Source organism: Delphinapterus leucas, chromosome 7 (assembly GCF_059928025.1).
Source record: "Delphinapterus leucas isolate spDelLeu-1000000601 "Yukka" chromosome 7, BTC_Dleu_Yukka2, whole genome shotgun sequence".
Classification (NCBI taxonomy): domain Eukaryota; kingdom Metazoa; phylum Chordata; class Mammalia; order Artiodactyla; family Monodontidae; genus Delphinapterus; species Delphinapterus leucas.
The window spans coordinates 62,658,779-62,678,057 of record NC_143135.1 but is presented as its reverse complement, the minus strand read 5'-3'; the positions used below and the strand labels follow the sequence as shown (position 1 = coordinate 62,678,057).

The window sequence follows — 19,279 nt, the reverse complement described above, 5'->3', positions numbered from 1 at the left end:
TTGTGGGCATTATCTTGCTTGCACAGAGGTGGCACTTGAAGTGTTTTTGTTTGTTTTCCCTTTCTCTGCCCTCTATGCATTACCACCAGAGGTGTCTTGCTAGGATAATTCTAGAAGATGAATAGACTATATAACTGATTAATAATATCAAAGTAGTTAATCTGAAACTAGCAAGTTGGTGATTCTAGCTCTATTACCATAGTGATGTTTTATTCTGTAGCAGATGGAATAGGATAGAAAAGGATGACGAGACCTTTGAAGAAAATAGCTTTGTGGTGTTAATCAGGTATTTTATGAAGTGTACTGAAATTTATTTTGGATTTAAAGTATCTCTCAAGGAGAAATCAGTGTTTTTTTTCCCCCATTTCTTTAGGGTCAGTCACATACTAAAACCAGAAAAAGGTAGTGTTTATGCTATGATTCTAGCAAATTCCTTAAATAAAGTTTTAGTTTGTTGGCTTTTCCCTTTGGCTTCTTTTCTTTCATGAGGCGGTCTTTGGGCTAGCAATTTCATTATGAGACCTTAGTTCTTGGAGTAAAGACACAAATAACTGGGACTTCCCTGGTGACGCAGTGGTTAAGAGTATGCCTGCCAATGCAGGGGACATGGGTTTGATCCCTGGTCTGGGAAGATCCCACATGCTGTGGAGCAACTAAGCCCGTGCGCCACAACTATTGAGCCTGTGCTCTAGAGCCCGTGAGCCACTACTACTGAGCCTGCGTGCCTAGAGCCCATGCTCTGCAACAAGAGAAGCCACTGCAATGAGAAGCCCGCACACTGCAACGAAGGGTAGCCCTCGCCGCCCGCAATTAGAGAAAGCCCACGCGCAGCAACGAAGACACAGCGCAACCAAAATAAATAAAAATAAAGTCAAAATGATACTTAAAAATGAAAAAAGACGCAAGTAACCTTTTCAAATGTGTTTGAAGAGGACAAATATATCAATTAGTGATGAGCTCTTAAGATCTTAGTATGAATTATTTTATCAAATTTTCTACTGCTGTCATTCTGGGACTGGCCCTTGAGAGGTTGAGAAAAGGAAGAGAGAATGATTAGAAAACGAAATATAGTCATATAGTCATGGGAGGGAAAAGAATTTTTAAATTTGGGTGTTGTAATAAATAGAAATGGTTCTTATCTTTTTTGCTAGAAATTACCTAGTACCTGAACATCATGAAAGTGTATGGGGATTGCTTTGTGGTGACAGTTATATCCTGGTTAAATATCACTTGGTATTTGTATAAAACCTGACCTGCTTGAGTGAACATAGGTTTTAAAAATTGTTATCTGTGGTGATTGCCAGGGAAAGCATACTATATGGAGAGAGAGTCATTGTCATTAGGTTTGTTCCTTAACTTCTTCTTATGCCCCAGGGGACTTGTTCATGGTCAGCCTTTCTCATTCTTGGTGTAATGTTTTTGTCATAGAAGTGATGGATTTTTCAGATTGTGACAAGGTGGTTTATATAGGTGTTTAGAAGATGTGGAGATGGTAACTTAATAGCCTTGTTGAATTTCCAACTCCTGTTCCCCTCCTGTTAGAACTTGTAGAGCCATCAGACATCTGAGTCCTTGGAAGTACTGAATGATATCTGTGGGGATTAAATATTCTTCTAATTTTAAAGAATTCTTTCTAAAATATTGCTCATAGTACTAGTCATAAATGTCATTTTCTAAATTTTACTTATAAAACACCCTATTGTAATTTTATCTATTAAATACAATGCTTCTTCTTCTTACAGCAAGTTGGAATTGACAGAGGTGATATACCAGACCTTTCACAGGTAAGTATTGTTATAATACCAATCACTGCCTGCTATATTCTGCTAGGTATGAAGCGTACAAAGATGAATAATATGCAGCCCCTGCTGTCAAGGAGATCAGTGTAATTTTTCTTGACAGATTTTAACATTTTGATATATTGCTGACAATTGTTCTAACATTATTACAGTATAAAATTATCTTATACAGGATTTATTTTTCCTGTTTTAAACCTTCCACTTTGGCTCTTTGGCTCAGGTAAATATATTAAATGGGATAAACCTCAGAACATGATGTTGGGTTGAGAGAGCAGGCTTTGTCTAAGTTTGAGTCCTGGCTGTTCCACTAGCTGGCCCTGTGATTTGGAGAAGTTCTCTCTATGCTTCAGTTTCATCTCTAAAATGCAGATATTACAATACCCATTTCATTAGGTAGTTTGGAGGATTAAATGAGTTAATACCTAAAAAACATTTAGAGCATTAAGTACTCAATGTTAGCTATTACAATATTATTTTTATCATCATTATCTTCTAAAAATTTCTGGGAAGGAAACTTTAAACCTGAAGTTCTGGCCTTTTCTGGTGTTTGTGTACTGAGTATTAAGAATGAAAGTACCTGGCATAAACTATCCTTATGTATCAAGGTTCTTACTGTTTTTCTCTGTACTCGTTCTGATTCATCCCTTTGATCACCAGGCTAAGAGTATGCACTAGATTTAGTTATGGATTGTATGTAAATAAAAAATTTCTGTATATGCCCACATGAGATAATTGATGTCATTAAGATTAAGCACATTACTGTAGGCTAAAAGTGAGAAGAGTCATTGTTTGAACAATAGTAGTATAAGCTAATTTGGCAGTTTCAGATAAGCCATTACCCCATTTGTCATGTCAGCTTCACCTATCTTTGTTTAAAAAGCACCAGCCTCAGGCCAGACTGTTATTATGTGTCTGTACTTTAATATTCATGGTATTGTGATTGGGTAGGGTTGGCCAGCCTCTGACCCTCCTCCTTCCCTCCCTCTTCATTGATCATCTCTGAATGATTCAGAAAATTTTCAAGTGAATTAAAACAAAGCTTTTTACACTTAAGGGAAGATGGTAGTTAAACACAAGAGAGGAGATTTGAGATTATTTATTCTTTTTTTGTTTGTTATAAATTGCTCTTTTTAGGATGTGAAGCATCACATTTCCTTCACTCTTTGTAATGTGGGTTTGACTTTTAAAGAACAGCCAGATACATTTAGAAGGGATTTGGGAAATAGTTTATTAATTATCATAACTAGGTAGTTTAATATTTGTAAGCACAGCTTAAACCCTTCAGAAAAAAATAAAGCACACTTTAAATGACCACAGTTTTAATTTAGGATTCTGTAGCATAGTAGTTAGTATCTAGGCTTTCAGATCAGACAAACCTTGCACACTATGTTAGCTCCTGCTATGTATCAGATATGTGATCTGGGACAAGTTGCTTAATTTTCAGTTTCAGGTTGTTTATTTGTAGAATGGATATGTAGTAGTGTCTTTCTCATAGAGTCAGTGATTACATATAAGGTAGCTTGCACAGTGCCTGTGGTGTTACAGGAGCTTTTTAAATGTTAACCGCTATTGTTAACAATAGCTCTTGGGACAGTAGTTGGCCTGCTGATTTATTGGGGTTGAGGGAGTGCACATGTGTTCTCAGATCAACAAAGAAGTCAATGTTTTCTACCATATCTTTCTTGTGCTAAGGTCTTGATATGTAGAGAGAAAATACAGGATGAAGGAAATTGTTCAGGTCATAATTGGCAGAGAAGTTGGCTAGTATTGTCTCTTGCAACTGCTTTTGGATCCCTGTAATTGAGAAACTCTATCTGAAATCCTAAAGAATATTTGATGTAAGTGAATGCCACTGATGTATTTGCTTCACTTAAAAACAGTGAAAAATTCCTTTTCAACTCACAGAAAAGATTTCCTTTTGAAAGTAATTAACTGTTCATATTAAGTGAGATTTGATATATAGACTGAAGGTTTAAAGCTAGTCTTTAAAAAAAATTGAGGTAAATATCTATTTGAATGAGGATTGATAACCATTAACACTTGTGTAATCAACACCCCATTAAAGATATAAATCAGTTGCATCACCCCAATCCTCCTGTCCCCCTCCAGTCACTCCCTAATCCGCTCCACACAAATAACTATTTTGAATTCTAATAGAATAATTTGTATCAGATTTTGAATTTAATATAAATGGAATCATGCAACTATTTTCATATCTGGCTTCTTTTGCTCATCATAATGTTTTGAGATCTGTCCATATTGTTGAATATACCATTGATTAATTCTTTTTAATTGCTGAATAGTATTCCATCATGTCAATTTACACAATTTTGTTTATCTGTTTTCTAAATTGGAAAATATGGAAATTTTTGGATTATTTGCAGTTTTTTAACTGTCATAACTAAAGCTGCTTAAAACATTCTTGAACAAGTCTTGTGGAGATAACATTTGTCTCTCTCTTGAATAAATAGCTAGGAATAGAATTGGGTAATTAAGGTAATTGTATATTTAACTTTATTTTTTTTAAGAAACCATAGCTTTTTTCAAGGTGGATGTACTCCCACCAGCATTGTATGACAGTTGCATTTGTTTTATATCTTCATCAACATTTGATATTACTAGTCTAACTTTAACCATTCTAGTGGGTAAGAAGTTATATCTCACTGTGATTTCAGTTTGTGTTTCCTTGATGTTAGTCTTCAGTTTCATTTGTCAATAACTATTCAGAAATAGTGTTTGGACATTTTCAGTTACTCAGTGAGTAGTTATTAAGTACCAGGACCATGCTCAACAGTATGTCTGATTTTTAGGGTTGTGTTTCTATTTAAAATTTAAATAAGTTAAATATAGAAAATTCTAAGATTCTCTTAATGTTTCATGTTCACATAGTCTTAGTTTTTATATCTTTATGTTTGTTAATACTCCTTACCAGGTCATGCTTATGTAATAAAAATAATAGTGTCATTCTTAGGTGGCTGAAACTACACTGTTAGTTAGATCATGAGGAATATACCTATTTATTTTTATTGCTCTCCTGTGTTAGACGATACTTGATTTATTTTGACGAAAGAAAGTCATAATATTTGTACAATTTTAGGCCCCCAGCAGTCTTCTTGATGCTTTGGAGCAACATTTAGCTTCCTTGGAAGGAAAGAAAATCAAAGATTCTACAGCTGCAAGCAGGTACATTATTCTTTGTGGGGCAAAGAACAGTAGTGATGTTTCTGAGAAAGTAGATGAGTCTAGCTGAAGTTCCAAGTTATTGAACTTCTCTTTATCTTGATTTAACCATTTGTAAGTCGGTTTAATAATAGTATCAACCTCAGAGAGTTGCTGTTAAGGATTAACACATGTAAGTTTTGGGGATAGTTCCTAATTTTCAGTAAATGTCAGCATCTGTTAAGATGATGGCAGTGAAAACTACGTGGTTTAGAATGGTGTTCATAGTGTCAGTATTTCTCTTAAAGATGAAATGCATAGGTTCATATGGTGTATTATAATTACAAGATGCCTTTTTTACAGATTTGACTAACCCTCACAATAGCCCTGTGAAGTATGCAGTAGTAATTATGAGACTCAAACCTAGGATGTCTGACATAAGATTTCATCATCTTTCTCTAATGCCAGTTTATGGGGTTGACTGTGGACATATTTTAATCATTCTATTAGACTTTTAGCTGATTTCCAAGACCAAGACCAGCAAATTGAAAGTAATATACATCATCGCTTATTGACCTTGTAACGTGATTTTTGTGTTGGTTAGTAACTTGAGTAATTCTCACATTTTCTTATGAAGATTTCCTTTTAGCAGTATGAAAAAGAAATTTGTATGAAGTATGATGAGAACTCTTCTTCTTTTCGATTGTTGTTTCAGAACTTTTTTTTTTAGCAACAAAATTTAAGTAATTTGTAAAGGAAAATGTCATTACTGGATTTTAATGCTTTTTAATTGCAGATTTGTTCTTTGAATTTTCTAGTAGGTTTTTAGAAGTATAAGCCAAGTTATAAGGCCCGATTATTTGAGAAAGTAATGAAAAATATAGCCAGGTAGCTCAGGTACATCGATTTACCTCATATGGTTTTTAACATAAAATTTTCTGGGTTTCTTGTATTTCTTCACAGCAGTATTACTCTTCCTTTGTCTTCTGAGTTATATCTTTATATTGGCTCATTTATAAAATTGATTTTACATAAAACTTAGTTTTTTCACTTGTGTGCTTAGAGTAGAAATTAATGGTGTTTGGTGTGTGAGAAAAGGAAAATTAGTAGCAGTCACTGAGGAGTAGTTTCCTGTTAGAATTCTTTACCACACATGTTTATTTTGCCTAGGATTAATAACATTGGGGAATTAAATGTTGGGGTTTATGATCTGGATAAGGTTTTGATATAAGAGAAATGAGGTGGTTTGCTGTGAATCCACCAGTAAGGGATGATGTATTGTGCATATATAATATGTTTGAAAAGGAAATTCTAGCTTGGCAAAAGGGTAGCAGACAGAAAGGGGGAGCCAGATGGACCAGTGACTGGAATGAAACTGATCTTCCTTTGAGAGAACCTGTGGGTCCTCTGGGAATGACATCTTTGGGTGTTATTATAAGGGAAACATACCTAGACATACATTATTTATTGCTGGTACTTATGTTTTAGTATTCTGTAGTAGTACTGCCAAACCCAGGCTGTAAATTAGCAGAAGATCATTTTCTATGAGAAATTCAGTACTTTTTACACATCAGGGTTTTCCTAGAAGTATGTGAGCTCTTCTCTAATTGCATTGGTTCCCTACCTTGGGCCTTGGAAGAGGCAATGTCCCTCACCTTTACTGTGAACCCTTTGCAAAGTCTAATACTTACTTTAAAAAAATAAATGAATGTATGTGTAGATCAACTAATTTCTAATAATCCTCTAGGTCAGTGGGTAGAATATTTCATCTGAAGTATGGGTTTTGACTCCATAAGTTTAGTTCATAATTATGGTGCCTATCCATGGCTAGCTTGCTAGACCATTTCATAACCAGTGAAATAAATGTTTGGCAAAAAACCAAATTACCTTTGTCTGATTATCCAAGGGCAACAACACTTTCCAATGCAGTCTCTTCCCTGGCAAGCACAGGCCTGTCTCTTACCAAAGTGGATGAAAGGGAAAAGCAGGCAGCATTAGAGGAAGAACAGGCTCGTTTAAAAGCTTTAAAGGTAGGTGTGTGCATTCTCTTTATTTGGAAAAACGAGTATAGGAGTTCATAAAGTAACTGGGACTTCTGTACAGACTAACAGTATTTAATAAATATTTGTACAAATGGGGTGACATTCAGTAGTCTAATTTTTCATCCTGACATTGAATGACTGGCAAAACAGAGAATACCTTTCTGCTATCAAAACAAAATTAGAAAATGCTTTTTTTTTTCAGAGGCCATACAAACAAATCTGGTTTCTGGATTCCTTATGGTAGCTCTCTTTCTCAACAGGAACAGCGCCTAAAAGAACTTGCAAAGAAACCTCATACCTCTTTAACAACTGCAGCCTCTCCTGTGTCCACCTCAGCAGGGGGTATAGTGACTGCACCAGCCATTGACATATTTTCTACCCCTAGTTCTTCTAACAGGTAGGTGGAGTGGTTAATGATTACCTTTGAATACTTAGGCTTAAAGACTTCTAACAGAAATTTTGCAGAGCTTTTCAGGTTTAGTTTGATACATGATTTTGTAATCATAAATTCACACAAAGGAGGTAGTGATAAATGGTGGTCGTGGTATAATAGCTAAATATAAAGTGAAAGACTTTATATTTCAAATATTTAAGAAATGGGATATGGCTAAATGATAGACTTATACCAATTGGAAAGGTGGTGGTATACCAGTTGGAAAGGTGGTGGGTTATCTCTGGGCAAACGTTTCATTGTAAAAAAATTAACTATAGTTAAACACATTTGTGAAGTGTCTGATGGTTCAAGACCCTGTATATAACTCTTGGATATGTATGTATTTCAGGATATCCTTTCACTGGATGTTAAATGTTTTTCATTTCTAGTCCCTGGTGTTAAACTCAAACTCAGTAATCTGGAACACAATAAGAGTTTAGTTGCCAGATTTCTGTGGTATTGAAGCCTACCAGCCCAACTTCAAGCTGCTTAACAATAGGAATATTATATTTCCAGGCAAATTGGAATAACTGGATTTTTCTAAATTCCTCCTATGTTTTACCTCAGAGTGGTTTAGAGAAATTTGAAATTCAGATTCTGGTTTGAATCCTGGTTTATTTATTTCTTAATCTTTTTTTGTTTTTAAACCTCAGTTTCCAAGCAAGATAATGTATGGTATAAGTCAGTGGTTCTCGGTCTTTACTTAACATTAGAATCACCTGGAGGGTTTATTAAACCACAGGTTTCTGAGCCCCACCTGCAGGGTAAGGCCCAAGAATTTTCATTTCTGCCAGGGTCACAGGATCACTAGTATAGGGTTTAACACAGTGCTTAGTGCATGGTAAATGCTACATAGAGAGTGATGGGGTGTTTTGTTTGCTTGTGTTTCTTTGATTTTGTTGTTGTTGCTGTTTATATTAACTCATCCTTAAACGGTCTTCCCTTCCACCTACCGACTCCCGTCACAGCTCAGTGTAACTTTTACTAACTCAGCTACTACCTGCTCTCTGAAGTCTTAGTAGATGTTGAATTTAGCTATGTGTTTCTCTTTCAGCTTTATCTTTTTGTTTGTTTTGGTTTTTGTATAATACCTTCCTTAGTCCCCAATAACACTGAACCATTAAGTGTCAAGTTTTTCACTTAGGGACCTTAAAAAGAAGTCTGTCTTAGTAGGGTGGGGGGATGGGGGTAAATGGAAAAGAATGTTGACGGTTTGAGGATGAAACAAATTATTAGATAAAGAACTAATCTTTTTATTTCACTTAATACCCTCAACATTTTCACCTTTTTAACAGTAATTGAGGACAAACCTACAGCCTATTACAGAATGCTTATTGCATATTCTGTATCTTTCCCCAAAGCACTAAATGCATTTGTATTTTGATTTATCTACTTATAAAACTACGTTTTACATTTGAAAGATATGTCTTCAAAACTTTTTTGAATAAGTGTAAGTTAAAAAGAATCTATGCTGAGATATACATAATGCCTCAATTCATGGAAACTGGGATCTTTTTTTGTGTTGTTCCTTAATCACGTAACACGAAATATATTACGTAAGTAGTACTCCCCTACAGTTATGTAATGGGGTGGCTTCGTTATAAATTTATATCATATATGCATGTATAAGTTTTTCCATGTATTGTTGATATGTTGTTTGATATTTGAAGCAATAAAGGTAAGGTTAACAGGTATTTTACTTTGTAGGGGTATTAGTGTTGCAAATGTAATTGAAGTTTTTTTGAAGATTAAGAGTAAGAAAACAAATTTCTTTTAAAAAAATTAATTGCCATGACGTTTCATATTTTAAAATTATGTTGTTTAGGTTCTAGGTTCTTTTCAATAAAGAAATTAGTTTTTTCCTGGGGAAGTCATTGATTCTTTCCAGAAGGGCTATTATTATTTGAATCTTATGTAAACTTAAGATATGGTACTTGAATAATTTTCCAGGCCTCCTTAGAAATATGCTGTTACATGAGGGGTATGCAGCTGTTATCTTGTTGCACCTGTTTTTCCTTTGGAGATTTATATTATTGGGACTTTTTTTTCACTTTTCTTTTTAATGTTTTTATTTACTGGGGTGGATGAGGGGAGTGGCTAATGTAGCAAAGTTTATCTAATAAATAAATCATCTTTTCAAAATATCTTCCTAGCACATCAAAGCTACCAAATGATCTGCTTGATTTGCAACAGCCAACTTTTCACCCATCTGTACTTCCTATGTCAGCTGCTTCTCAGGTAGCAAGTACATGGGGAGGTAAGCATTAATGAACTTACTTTGTATGTTGTATAGGCATCTCCCTTCCCCATTCTGTGGGGTTTACTTGCCTTACACTTGATACATGAGTACTTGAAAAATATTAATATGACAGTGAAGTTGTTTTGCCCCTTGAAGACATTTCCATTCATTTATAAATGCAATTTTGGAATGTATGTTCAATTAAATTATGAAATGAAGTTTAATGAAGATGAAAAAGGACCAAATGTATGTTTAGTTGTGAAATCATTCTTTCAATGTTGAATTTCTGTTCTGTTACCCAAAAATGTGTAATGGTTTTCTTACCTTTGGTATATAAAAAAAATTTACTTGCAGAGGGGAAAACTCATCTAATAAAAGTTCTAATAAAATTCGGATGGTGTTATCAGGCAGTGCACTATCTTCTCTGCAGGAATGTCATGACAAACTTTATGCTACTTGTATTTAAAATGTTGATTTAATTCAGACCTGTAAGATTTTGGTATTCAAAGAATTTTTCCCCTAGTACCAACAGGAAAGTTTGCTGACCTTGAGTAGTTCTTTGATCTTAAGGTGACCATATTATGATCATGACCTGGCATCTTTGAAGGAATGAGCCTAGTCCATGTCAGTTTTTAAGCAGTTTTGCTTAGACATTTAGTATGTTTTCAAATCATTTCCTTTGTTTGGTTTTGGTACTTCTGTTTGTTTTTATATGTAAGTATCAATATTATTTTATAAACACTGAAAAATTATTTGGGAGGGAAAGATACTCTGAGAAAGGACACTGTCTAGAGAACCGTTAGAGAATGGCAAGCTACCTTAACATTTATGTTGGCTCACATGTAAAATCGAAATTGACTAGCTTACTTCTCATAGCAGGATTCATTGTTCTAGTGAGTTTTTATGGTGTATTCGACTTTTTCATCTTTATTTCAATGATTTGAGTTAATAACTTTTGGGGGGTTTTTTAATAGTTATTTCTTAAGACTATATTTTATATAATAGAATGTAAACTATGTGAAGGGAAGAGCTCTAAAATATTTTGTTGAGTGATATATCCCCGATGCCTAGAACACTTATTGATATATAACATGTACTTTGTAAATATTTGTTGAATGATTAGACATTTTCTTTTTTGGGGGGCAGGTTATTTGTGGTTCAAGACAGGACAGGGAACAGGAATAGTGAAACACTAAAGTACTAGATTTTTAGACTAATTTTGTGAGCCATAACTTGATTTTTATAACTAATTGATTTTGAAAGCTAGTTTAATTTAGCTAAATCTTAGGATCTGGGAGTAATTTCTAAAAACGACAAGCTAGTTTTAAAGTCAGTAAATATTTTAGAATTATTTATCTGAATGATCTGTAGACAGCAAATTAAGGTTAAGAAAGCAGTTTCTTAATATCCTAACAGTCATTACAATTTTAGGATTTTTAATCTGCCAAAATTTACATGCTTATTTCCTGCTTATTGTGAATTGCTTTAGGAAACATTAGTAGGATTAACATGACTGTTTAAGCAGTTTTAGCTTGCTCACCTTTTAAAAAAACAAACCAGTTTTTCTAAAATTAAGGCTGAAAAGTTGTATTTTTAGATAGATGAAAAATTTTACAGAAGGCTTAATGAGGACCAATATAACATTTCAATGAAACTGAACTGTGAAATTATTTTGTCTGGATACCATATACAATTAATTCTAACAATGACAAAGTTTCTGCTTGGAATTATTGAGCTCATATATGAAGGCAGATAGACTGTTACTGTGGGAGAATAATTTTAAGTAATTTCAGCCTGTAAAAATTGTTTTATATTCTGTTAGAAGAAATATTCCATGGCAATTTGTGTGTGAATACAGTGTGGGAGTACATTTAATCATGATTTCCTTTTCTAGTTTAGGTTATTTTGGTTTATGTACTATTTTCATCAAAATTTCCCCCATATTTTAACATTAGGCTTGCTGTGTCCAAGTGACACTGTTAAACTGTTTAAAAAAAAAAGTATTATCAAGTATAGTTGAGAGCAGAGGCAGTAGCAACTGACTACTATTTTTCCAAAAGCTTACAATTATATACGAGGAAAGGACAGTGATCTTATATAAACCCCTCAATTTAAGAAGAATGAAATCTTGTCTTTTATTTCATATAAAGATATTTGGCTTCTGAGTTGGTGATAATTTCAGAGTTTTGACTTCTGCATAATTGGATAGTGGAAGAGTATTTTAAGCCAAGAACTTTGAATACTTACTAATTTAGTCATTGTATTGTTCATACCCATGACATTCAGATTAAGACTTTTTACTTTATTTTTAAAATTAAAGTTACTAAGATAAATAAATCTTACATATAAAAAGCTTTGATCATAACAGTAAATTCTAAAAGGCATTTTTTTTGACGTTAACCATTTACCTGAACATTTGAAATATGTAGCATTTTACATCATGCTTTTATAGTATGTGACAAAACAAAGGTATGCTTTTTTTTTTGATAATTCTAAAATCTTATTCTATGCTTTCCTTGCTCTCATTTGCTAAAAATGGATGTTAACAACAGATTTGGTATTTAATTTAGTTCTTATATGCACCACAGAAACGATGTGTATTCCCAATCACAGCTAGGTTAGTGATTAGAGTTAAGAGGAGGTAAAGTTCATATGTTTAATGTGAGAGGCATTTTACGATTCCACCTAAAAATGAACATTGAAGAGAGAGAACACAAGCTCTCCTGTTTCTCTCATTGCATTATTAGTGAGCCTTTGTTTTTTCAAGAAATGGTCTGGCATCTAAACAAGCACTTGGTGTTGAATACTAATATCTTGAGATATCAGTTTTCATCACCTTGAAAACTTTGAGTTACAGCAAATCTAAAAATATACAGTATTACCAGGTTAAGTATACTGTTGTATATTTTAAGCAAGATTTCAAAATTTAATTCAGGTAAAAAAGAATGACCCTTTCTGAAGTTGACTTTGTTTTAGTCTCAGCTGGCATGAGACACATGACACTATGAAAACACTCAATTTTCTGTGAATAAATGTAGATATCAAATATTTACCTCAAGACTGTAATATGACTGGTACTATTTTTGTTTCAATTTTTTGCATTATTTTTCTATGACTCTAATGTAACATAAAATTAAACTTACAAGTGAATAATGATAAAAATAATGGAAAAAAGTGTTTATTAAAAGTATAAGGAATTTTAGAGTTGCCAGTCTGATAAGTACAGTTTAAGTTGGAATAGCTGGAACATTATTACTATTTTTTTATCTTTAATGAATTTGAATTAATCATTTATGGGATAGTAGACTAACATTTAGATTTAAAAATCATCATCTAATCTAAATGATGTTAATCTGCTACCCATAGTAGTAGTGTTTTGTGAAGGTAGGTTAAGAGCTGGTTTTTCTTATTGTCTGACTGATCTAAATATACAGATTCACTTATGCATTTCTGCATACTCTTCTTTAGGATGTTTCATATAATAGGAAATGATTGATATTAAGTGCTTAGGTAAAAAGTGTCAATCAATAGAATAGCAGATAACTAGTAACTTTTTCCAAACATGTCTTTTCTCATGAACCTAATAGATCTGTTGTAGAAATATGTGTACTCTTTTTGAATGACTTCTCTCATGACTTCTTTTGCATGGAAAACCAGAGAGAAGTTTTGTGTTACTTGTCCAACAAAGTATGATGTACTTTAAAAACTCCATGCCTCTATCAAATATTTAAAAGTAGTACTTTCAACCAAACTGGTCAACTCTAAACTTAACGCAAATCCTTTCTTATACAAGAAGGAGTTAGAGCGGTCATCATTACATTTTTATTTTAGTACAAAAAAATGAATCTTGTTTTTGACTATTTTCTGCTTTTTATTTCTGAATTATTTTTTCTGACTCTCTTCCCCCATTGTTCCATTTATTGAGAAGTGGAGGGGTGGGAAAGATGTTTAACATGATCATTTGAGTTAGAATAGTACATCAGTGAGTTTTGATATGTTTGTAGGACTTCATACAATGACCTCAATATTATCTTGATATTTTTCTTTTTAAAGTTGCAGTTGCAGGATTTGTGGAACACTAGCTTTGAATTTATTGACTTTAAGGATAAAGTGTGCCTATATTGTTTTGCAGAAGCTGATCCTTAGGCCATTGCTTCCTTATTGTTTTATCATACAGTCTTAGAGTAAAATACAGTGCTTAATACTGTATTCTTAAGTAAGGACCACAAACTAGACTAGAAGAGGCAAGAACAGGCGCTGGTTGGAAGTACAGGAGTATCTTTTCATTTTTAATTGTGTTATAAGAGAAAAAATCATGACACTATATTTTCGCTGCTCTTTATTTTTTCTTCTCCCCATTACTTAAGGTATGATGAATGGCTTTCAGTCATTACAGTGACAGTTATCTTGAATGAGGTATAGGTATAGTAAATATGTGATTGTAAATTTGATAATAAAGTACATATTTGGTACCATTCTAGTAGGGAACAATACTTTTGTTATTCCTTCCAAATCATTTAGGCTTTAAAACTCATAGCTAGGCCTTCAAAGCTAATCCCAGTCTACTGGGATGGCCAGTCTTTTGTCTCTGTTCTTAATTTTTCTAAAATTCCTTTCCCATCATTAGACCTTTTCTTCATCTTTATTATTTTGTTTCCTACATCTGAACCCATACAAGAGTTTATATTCACAGGTTAGAAACCCCTCATTCCCTTTGGCTTTTGAAATACTGCTTATTCCACATTTGAATTATTTATATCAATTATGTGAGTAAACATAGCTATGCCACCAGAACTGATACACTCCCACCTTGGGTGGGGAACACGGTTCAGGGTAGATGGCTCTTTTATAGAAACATTTTTGTTCTTACTTATCTTCTTTTTTAACTACATGACTGTTGGCTTTCTGATGTAAAGCAGATCTAGCCTTCGTATGCTACTGTTGTTATGGACACATAAGTATTTTTTTCTGAGGGTTCATTTTAAAATATGTTAAATGCATTTCTTCTATCTTGGTGATTAGATTTGATCATTTGCATTTAGATTAATAATAATATAGCTACTACTTTTCACTTTGCATCTTTTGACTGATTACAATACTAATTAATTTACTTCCTTTCTTCATTTTGCTATAATGCACTTGGACTGCACAGATCCTTTCTCTGCTACTGTAGATGCTGTTGATGATGCCATTCCAAGCTTAAATCCTTTCCTCACAAAAAGTAGTGGTGATGTTCACCCTCCCATTTCTTCAGATGTATCCACTTTTACTACTAGGACACCTACTCATGAAATGTTTGTTGGTAAAGTACCATTTAACCTTTCTTTCCAATTAATGTTTATACTGCCTAAGTTTTTTTTTTAACGTATCCATTATTTTTAAAGCACTGCAATAATTACTTTGTATTTTAATAATAAATTTTTAAGTAAACTAAATAGCAATAGTGTAGTGAGATTTTTTACACCAGCATCCCTAATTTTATTTAATGCAAGTTTTTAGGAAAGAAAATTTCCTTTGAAATTGGACTTTGTTTTGTTCTCTATCATACTGTAGCATCACATGCTACATCCTGTTTATTAGTTCAGAGAGGTGGTTATTAGGAGAGTTGATTGAAGGAGTAACATCTCTTAAACTTAGTTACGTATTTATGTGTGCTTATATTTTTCCCTCTCTGCTTGAGAAAGAGGGTGATTATCACTCTTAGCTTTCTGAATCTTCCTTTTTTTCCCGTTTTTAATTTCAAATAATGGTACAACTTTATATTGTCTAAAACCCACTATACCCTCTGTCCAATCTTAAGGGTCTCATTTCATTGTTAGCCTGGGGTGAAAAGTAGAAAATGAAAAGCAACTTGACTGACTAGGCTTAATTGTGGTCTAAAAATCTGTAAAAAGGCAAAATTTCATACCAAAGTTGTACAAGGAAGAATAAGTTTTTAAGTACATACTAAACTGAAATAAATGTTTTTGAATCCTACTAAAAAGATGCTAAACCCCCTTAAAAGATGATGAAAACTGCTTTTATTCAATTCAAAGAAACAACATAAGGTGACACAAATTTAAATCTTTGATTAAAGCAGCATGCAGAAAGCCATCTGTGTACCCTAGGTAGATCATGTGGCCATATTCTGTTAGATATATCTGAGAGAGGGGAGGATGGAAGGTGACTAGAAAGCAGTAGTTGGAGATCTGAGAAAGTTTCAAGGCAGGTGCTCCAGTTATACAACTAGTCTAATAGTTCTAAAGTGTAATATTTGGTTGCAATAATTCCTTTATTGTAGTACATTTAAAAATTATATAAAAAGTAATTGAAACTAAATTATACATTTTGTTGCTCTAGAAATTTGTCAAATGGAGTGCCTTTTTGCTTGGTAATAAGGGGTAACTAGAGTTATCTTTGGAGTGTTCTGTTGGGATGGTGGTTTTTTAGGTTTATCTTTTCATATTTACTGAATATGAATAGTCTGTATATTGTAAATATGGCTGTTTGTATCTTTTTAAGTCAGTTGCCTTAATTTGGGGATATGAAACAGATACGTCTTTGCTTTGGGACTATATATTTAGACCTTTTAGGTCAGAGCAGTGCATGGGCTTCAGGATGTCACATCTGTATCCCCTGAAGGGGGACAGAATGGAGGACAGTAACCTTAAGTGCTGAAGGTTGTAGGTATTTCACATATAAACAGAAACAGTAAAAATATATAAAAGTCATGTGAGAGAGTTAATTATTATTTTGACTTTTCAAGGAAAAAAGCCTGTAATAAGAGGAATATCCTAGAAATGTCATATTCCTAATGTTTTTTAAGTTTAAGGCCTATGATTTGGGGCAAGAGGAAGACCAGAAAGCAAAGCAGATTAGTAAAGTTGATGGCTATATACTCCAAGGTCAGTTGGTCCATTTGAAAATTAAAATCATAGAATTGGTGATTTAGAGTTTGCAAAAACCTGCAGAGAATGTTTGGTCCACCTCTCAACTCTCACAGTAGTAAGAGAACATTATTACCATTTTATGGATGCATCACCTGAGTCCTAGAAAAGTTAATCAAGATAACCCAGCTAGTGGGAGCAAAGCCTAAATCAGGAGACAGCAGCTTTGCTCTGCAGCGCTCTTTCCCTTTTGAAAGTGCAGACTTTCATTTAAACCCTTATCTTCCTCTTTCTGAGGGAGAATAATACAAATGAAAGTATGAAGTATACTTAAAAAAAAAAATCACATCTGCCAAGTTTTGTCATTAGAGAAAAAAACTTGTTAAATACTTTTCTTTTTTAATGAAAATGAGTGCAGAAGGGGAAATTAAAAACCACTGATGTCAAACCATTAGGCATTAGTCTAGAATAGGGGTCAGCAAACTTTTTCTTAAAAGGTCAGATTGTAAATATTTTTGGCTTGTGAGCCACACGATCTCTTTCGCAGCTGCTCAACTTTGACATTATAGCGTGAAAGCAGCCGTAGACAAGACATAAACACATGAGCTTGGCTGTGTTCCAGTAAAACTTTATTTACAAAGATAAGCAGCTGTAGTTTGTTGATGCCTGTCCTAGAAGAGGCTTTTTAATAAGTCTTTCAGTGCAATTTGAAAGTTCCTGAGAAGTAGAGTTGTGTAATAAAAATTCCAATACTTTCTTAATCAGAGTAGTAAGAGCATGCGAGGACCACCCAAGGTGTGCCATTCCTGGCACTGTATAGTCTAATTAGCCACTAGCCACATGTCATCATTTAAAGGTTAATTAAAATTAAATATTAAATAAAATTAAAATTTTACTTCCTCACTTGTACTAGCCACATTTCCGTTCTTCAGTGGCACATGTGCCTAGTGGCTACCATAATGTACCATATGCACATATCTGCATATTGTGTGGATTTATAAAACATTTCTGTTATTAGAAAGCTCTGTTGGATAGTGCTCTAGAACAGTGGTCAGGAAACTTCTGGTGTAAGGAACCAGATAGTAAATGCTTTAGGCTTTTATAGGATGCATAAAATCTTTGAGTCGTCATCTTTTCTTTTTTCTTTCTTTTTTTTTTTTTAAACAACACTTTCAAAAGGTAAAAACCATTTTTAGCTCACATGGGCATATAAAAATAGGCCCCAGGCTGTATGTAGTTTGCCAACCCCTGCTCTATAGGATTAAGAACAACCAAGAACAATCAGAGTTAGGTATGTAGATACCTTCCAACCCTTCCAGAGGAGGACCTTGATTTGATGATATGATTCTCAGTGTACTTTGTAGCTTGTCCTCATTAAAGCAATAAGAATACTGAAATTTGTAAGTCAAGGGGAGTGGGTTGTGGTCTCAGCTATACCATGTTTGTGACCTTGTCTAGGCCTGCTTCCTCATCTGCAAAAGAAGACATTAGAAGACATGTTGGTATTGACTAAAAAGCCAACTGGTTCATATTTCTTTATCTAAAGAAATGCAGTATTGGTTATTTTTAAAAATTTGTTGTGAATATTATTTATATATATTTTTTAAATATAGTACTTACAATGGAGGCTTAAGTGCTTTTTTTTTTAGTAAGTTGTAATTTGAAGAACACCAATGGCTTGGACTCCTCTGTTTTTTCTTTTGTTTTGTTTTTATTTGTTTCTGTTTGTTTTTAATTACTCCATTCCACTCTTAACTGTTCCTCCTCACTTTCTCACTTTTCTCTTTCTCTTTTTTCTTTTTTTCCTGTCCTTTCTTTTCCCCCCTTATATGCCTTGTCAGATTCTTTTTGTGGTAGTCAAGCTTATCGTAATACTACCCTTATGTGCCATGAGCCTTCTACTGTAGCTGGTTTATTTGGAGGTAGGTAACGATAATCTCTAAAATTTATCAGTTTATTTATATGCAAGAGGGGTTTCTTTTTGTTGTTTTCCTTAAAATGAGTTGGTAAGAAAAAAAATACTTGGTTTTGAAGAACAGGTAGTTTTTTGCTTAATTTTGTTTTCCTTGATTAAACACGATTGTTTTATGAATGGATGCCTGTCATCTTCCTGCTTTTATTCATTCTCAAAACTTTCAAATTTTCAGAAGAGTTTATAATATTTTAATATTACAAGCTTATGGAATTTAAAGTTCTGTGTATAGATCTTAGTGATAGAATGGCAGATAATTTTGATTTGAACAGTTGTGGCACAGGTGAAGGGAGATTATACTGGAAAGAAGCATGCTTTTCCAGCGCTATGCAAAGGCCATAGAAATGGGAAGTAGTTTCCAGGGAGGTGTAACCAATTTGATCTGTATCTTTCCAAATATATTCTGTCTAGGCCAGTGCAGTAGCAATAAGACCTCAAAATCCAGCTGAATTTTTTTGTGTATAGGAGTTGTTACCTTAGTTAAGTTGGCATTAAAAAGTAGGTTTGACACAACTGAAGAACTGAGGTTCTTGACTGGCAGTAAGAATTAGACATAGTTAAAAGTGTTTAAAAATGGAATTGTTGAGGGCATTTAACAGAAAGAAAATGTTTGGAATACGGTGAATTTGGTTGTGAATTCCAGTTACACTCCTTTACCTGTGTGACTTTAAGCAAGTATTTAACCTTTCTAAGACTATGAAAATTGGGATAATAATGTCTTGCAGGATTGTTAATGAGGTGTACATATATGCCTGTATAACATCTAGCA

At 33.6% G+C, this 19,279-nt stretch overlaps 1 protein-coding gene across 3 annotated transcripts in view; it reads left to right on the top strand.

Annotated features, from left to right (window-relative positions):
• Positions 1-19,279, top strand: part of PICALM (phosphatidylinositol binding clathrin assembly protein) — a 146,476-nt gene that overhangs the window by 61,823 nt on the left and 65,374 nt on the right. For all 3 annotated transcript variants that reach the window (XM_089914170.1, XM_022594026.3, XM_022594029.3), the window contains exons 8-13: positions 1,743-1,784; positions 4,897-4,982; positions 6,865-6,988; positions 7,261-7,397; positions 9,587-9,690; positions 14,825-14,974. In XM_089914170.1, the coding sequence (XP_089770296.1) occupies positions 1,743-1,784; positions 4,897-4,982; positions 6,865-6,988; positions 7,261-7,397; positions 9,587-9,690; positions 14,825-14,974 (643 nt within the window). The remainder of the gene's footprint in view (positions 1-1,742; positions 1,785-4,896; positions 4,983-6,864; positions 6,989-7,260; positions 7,398-9,586; positions 9,691-14,824; positions 14,975-19,279) is intronic.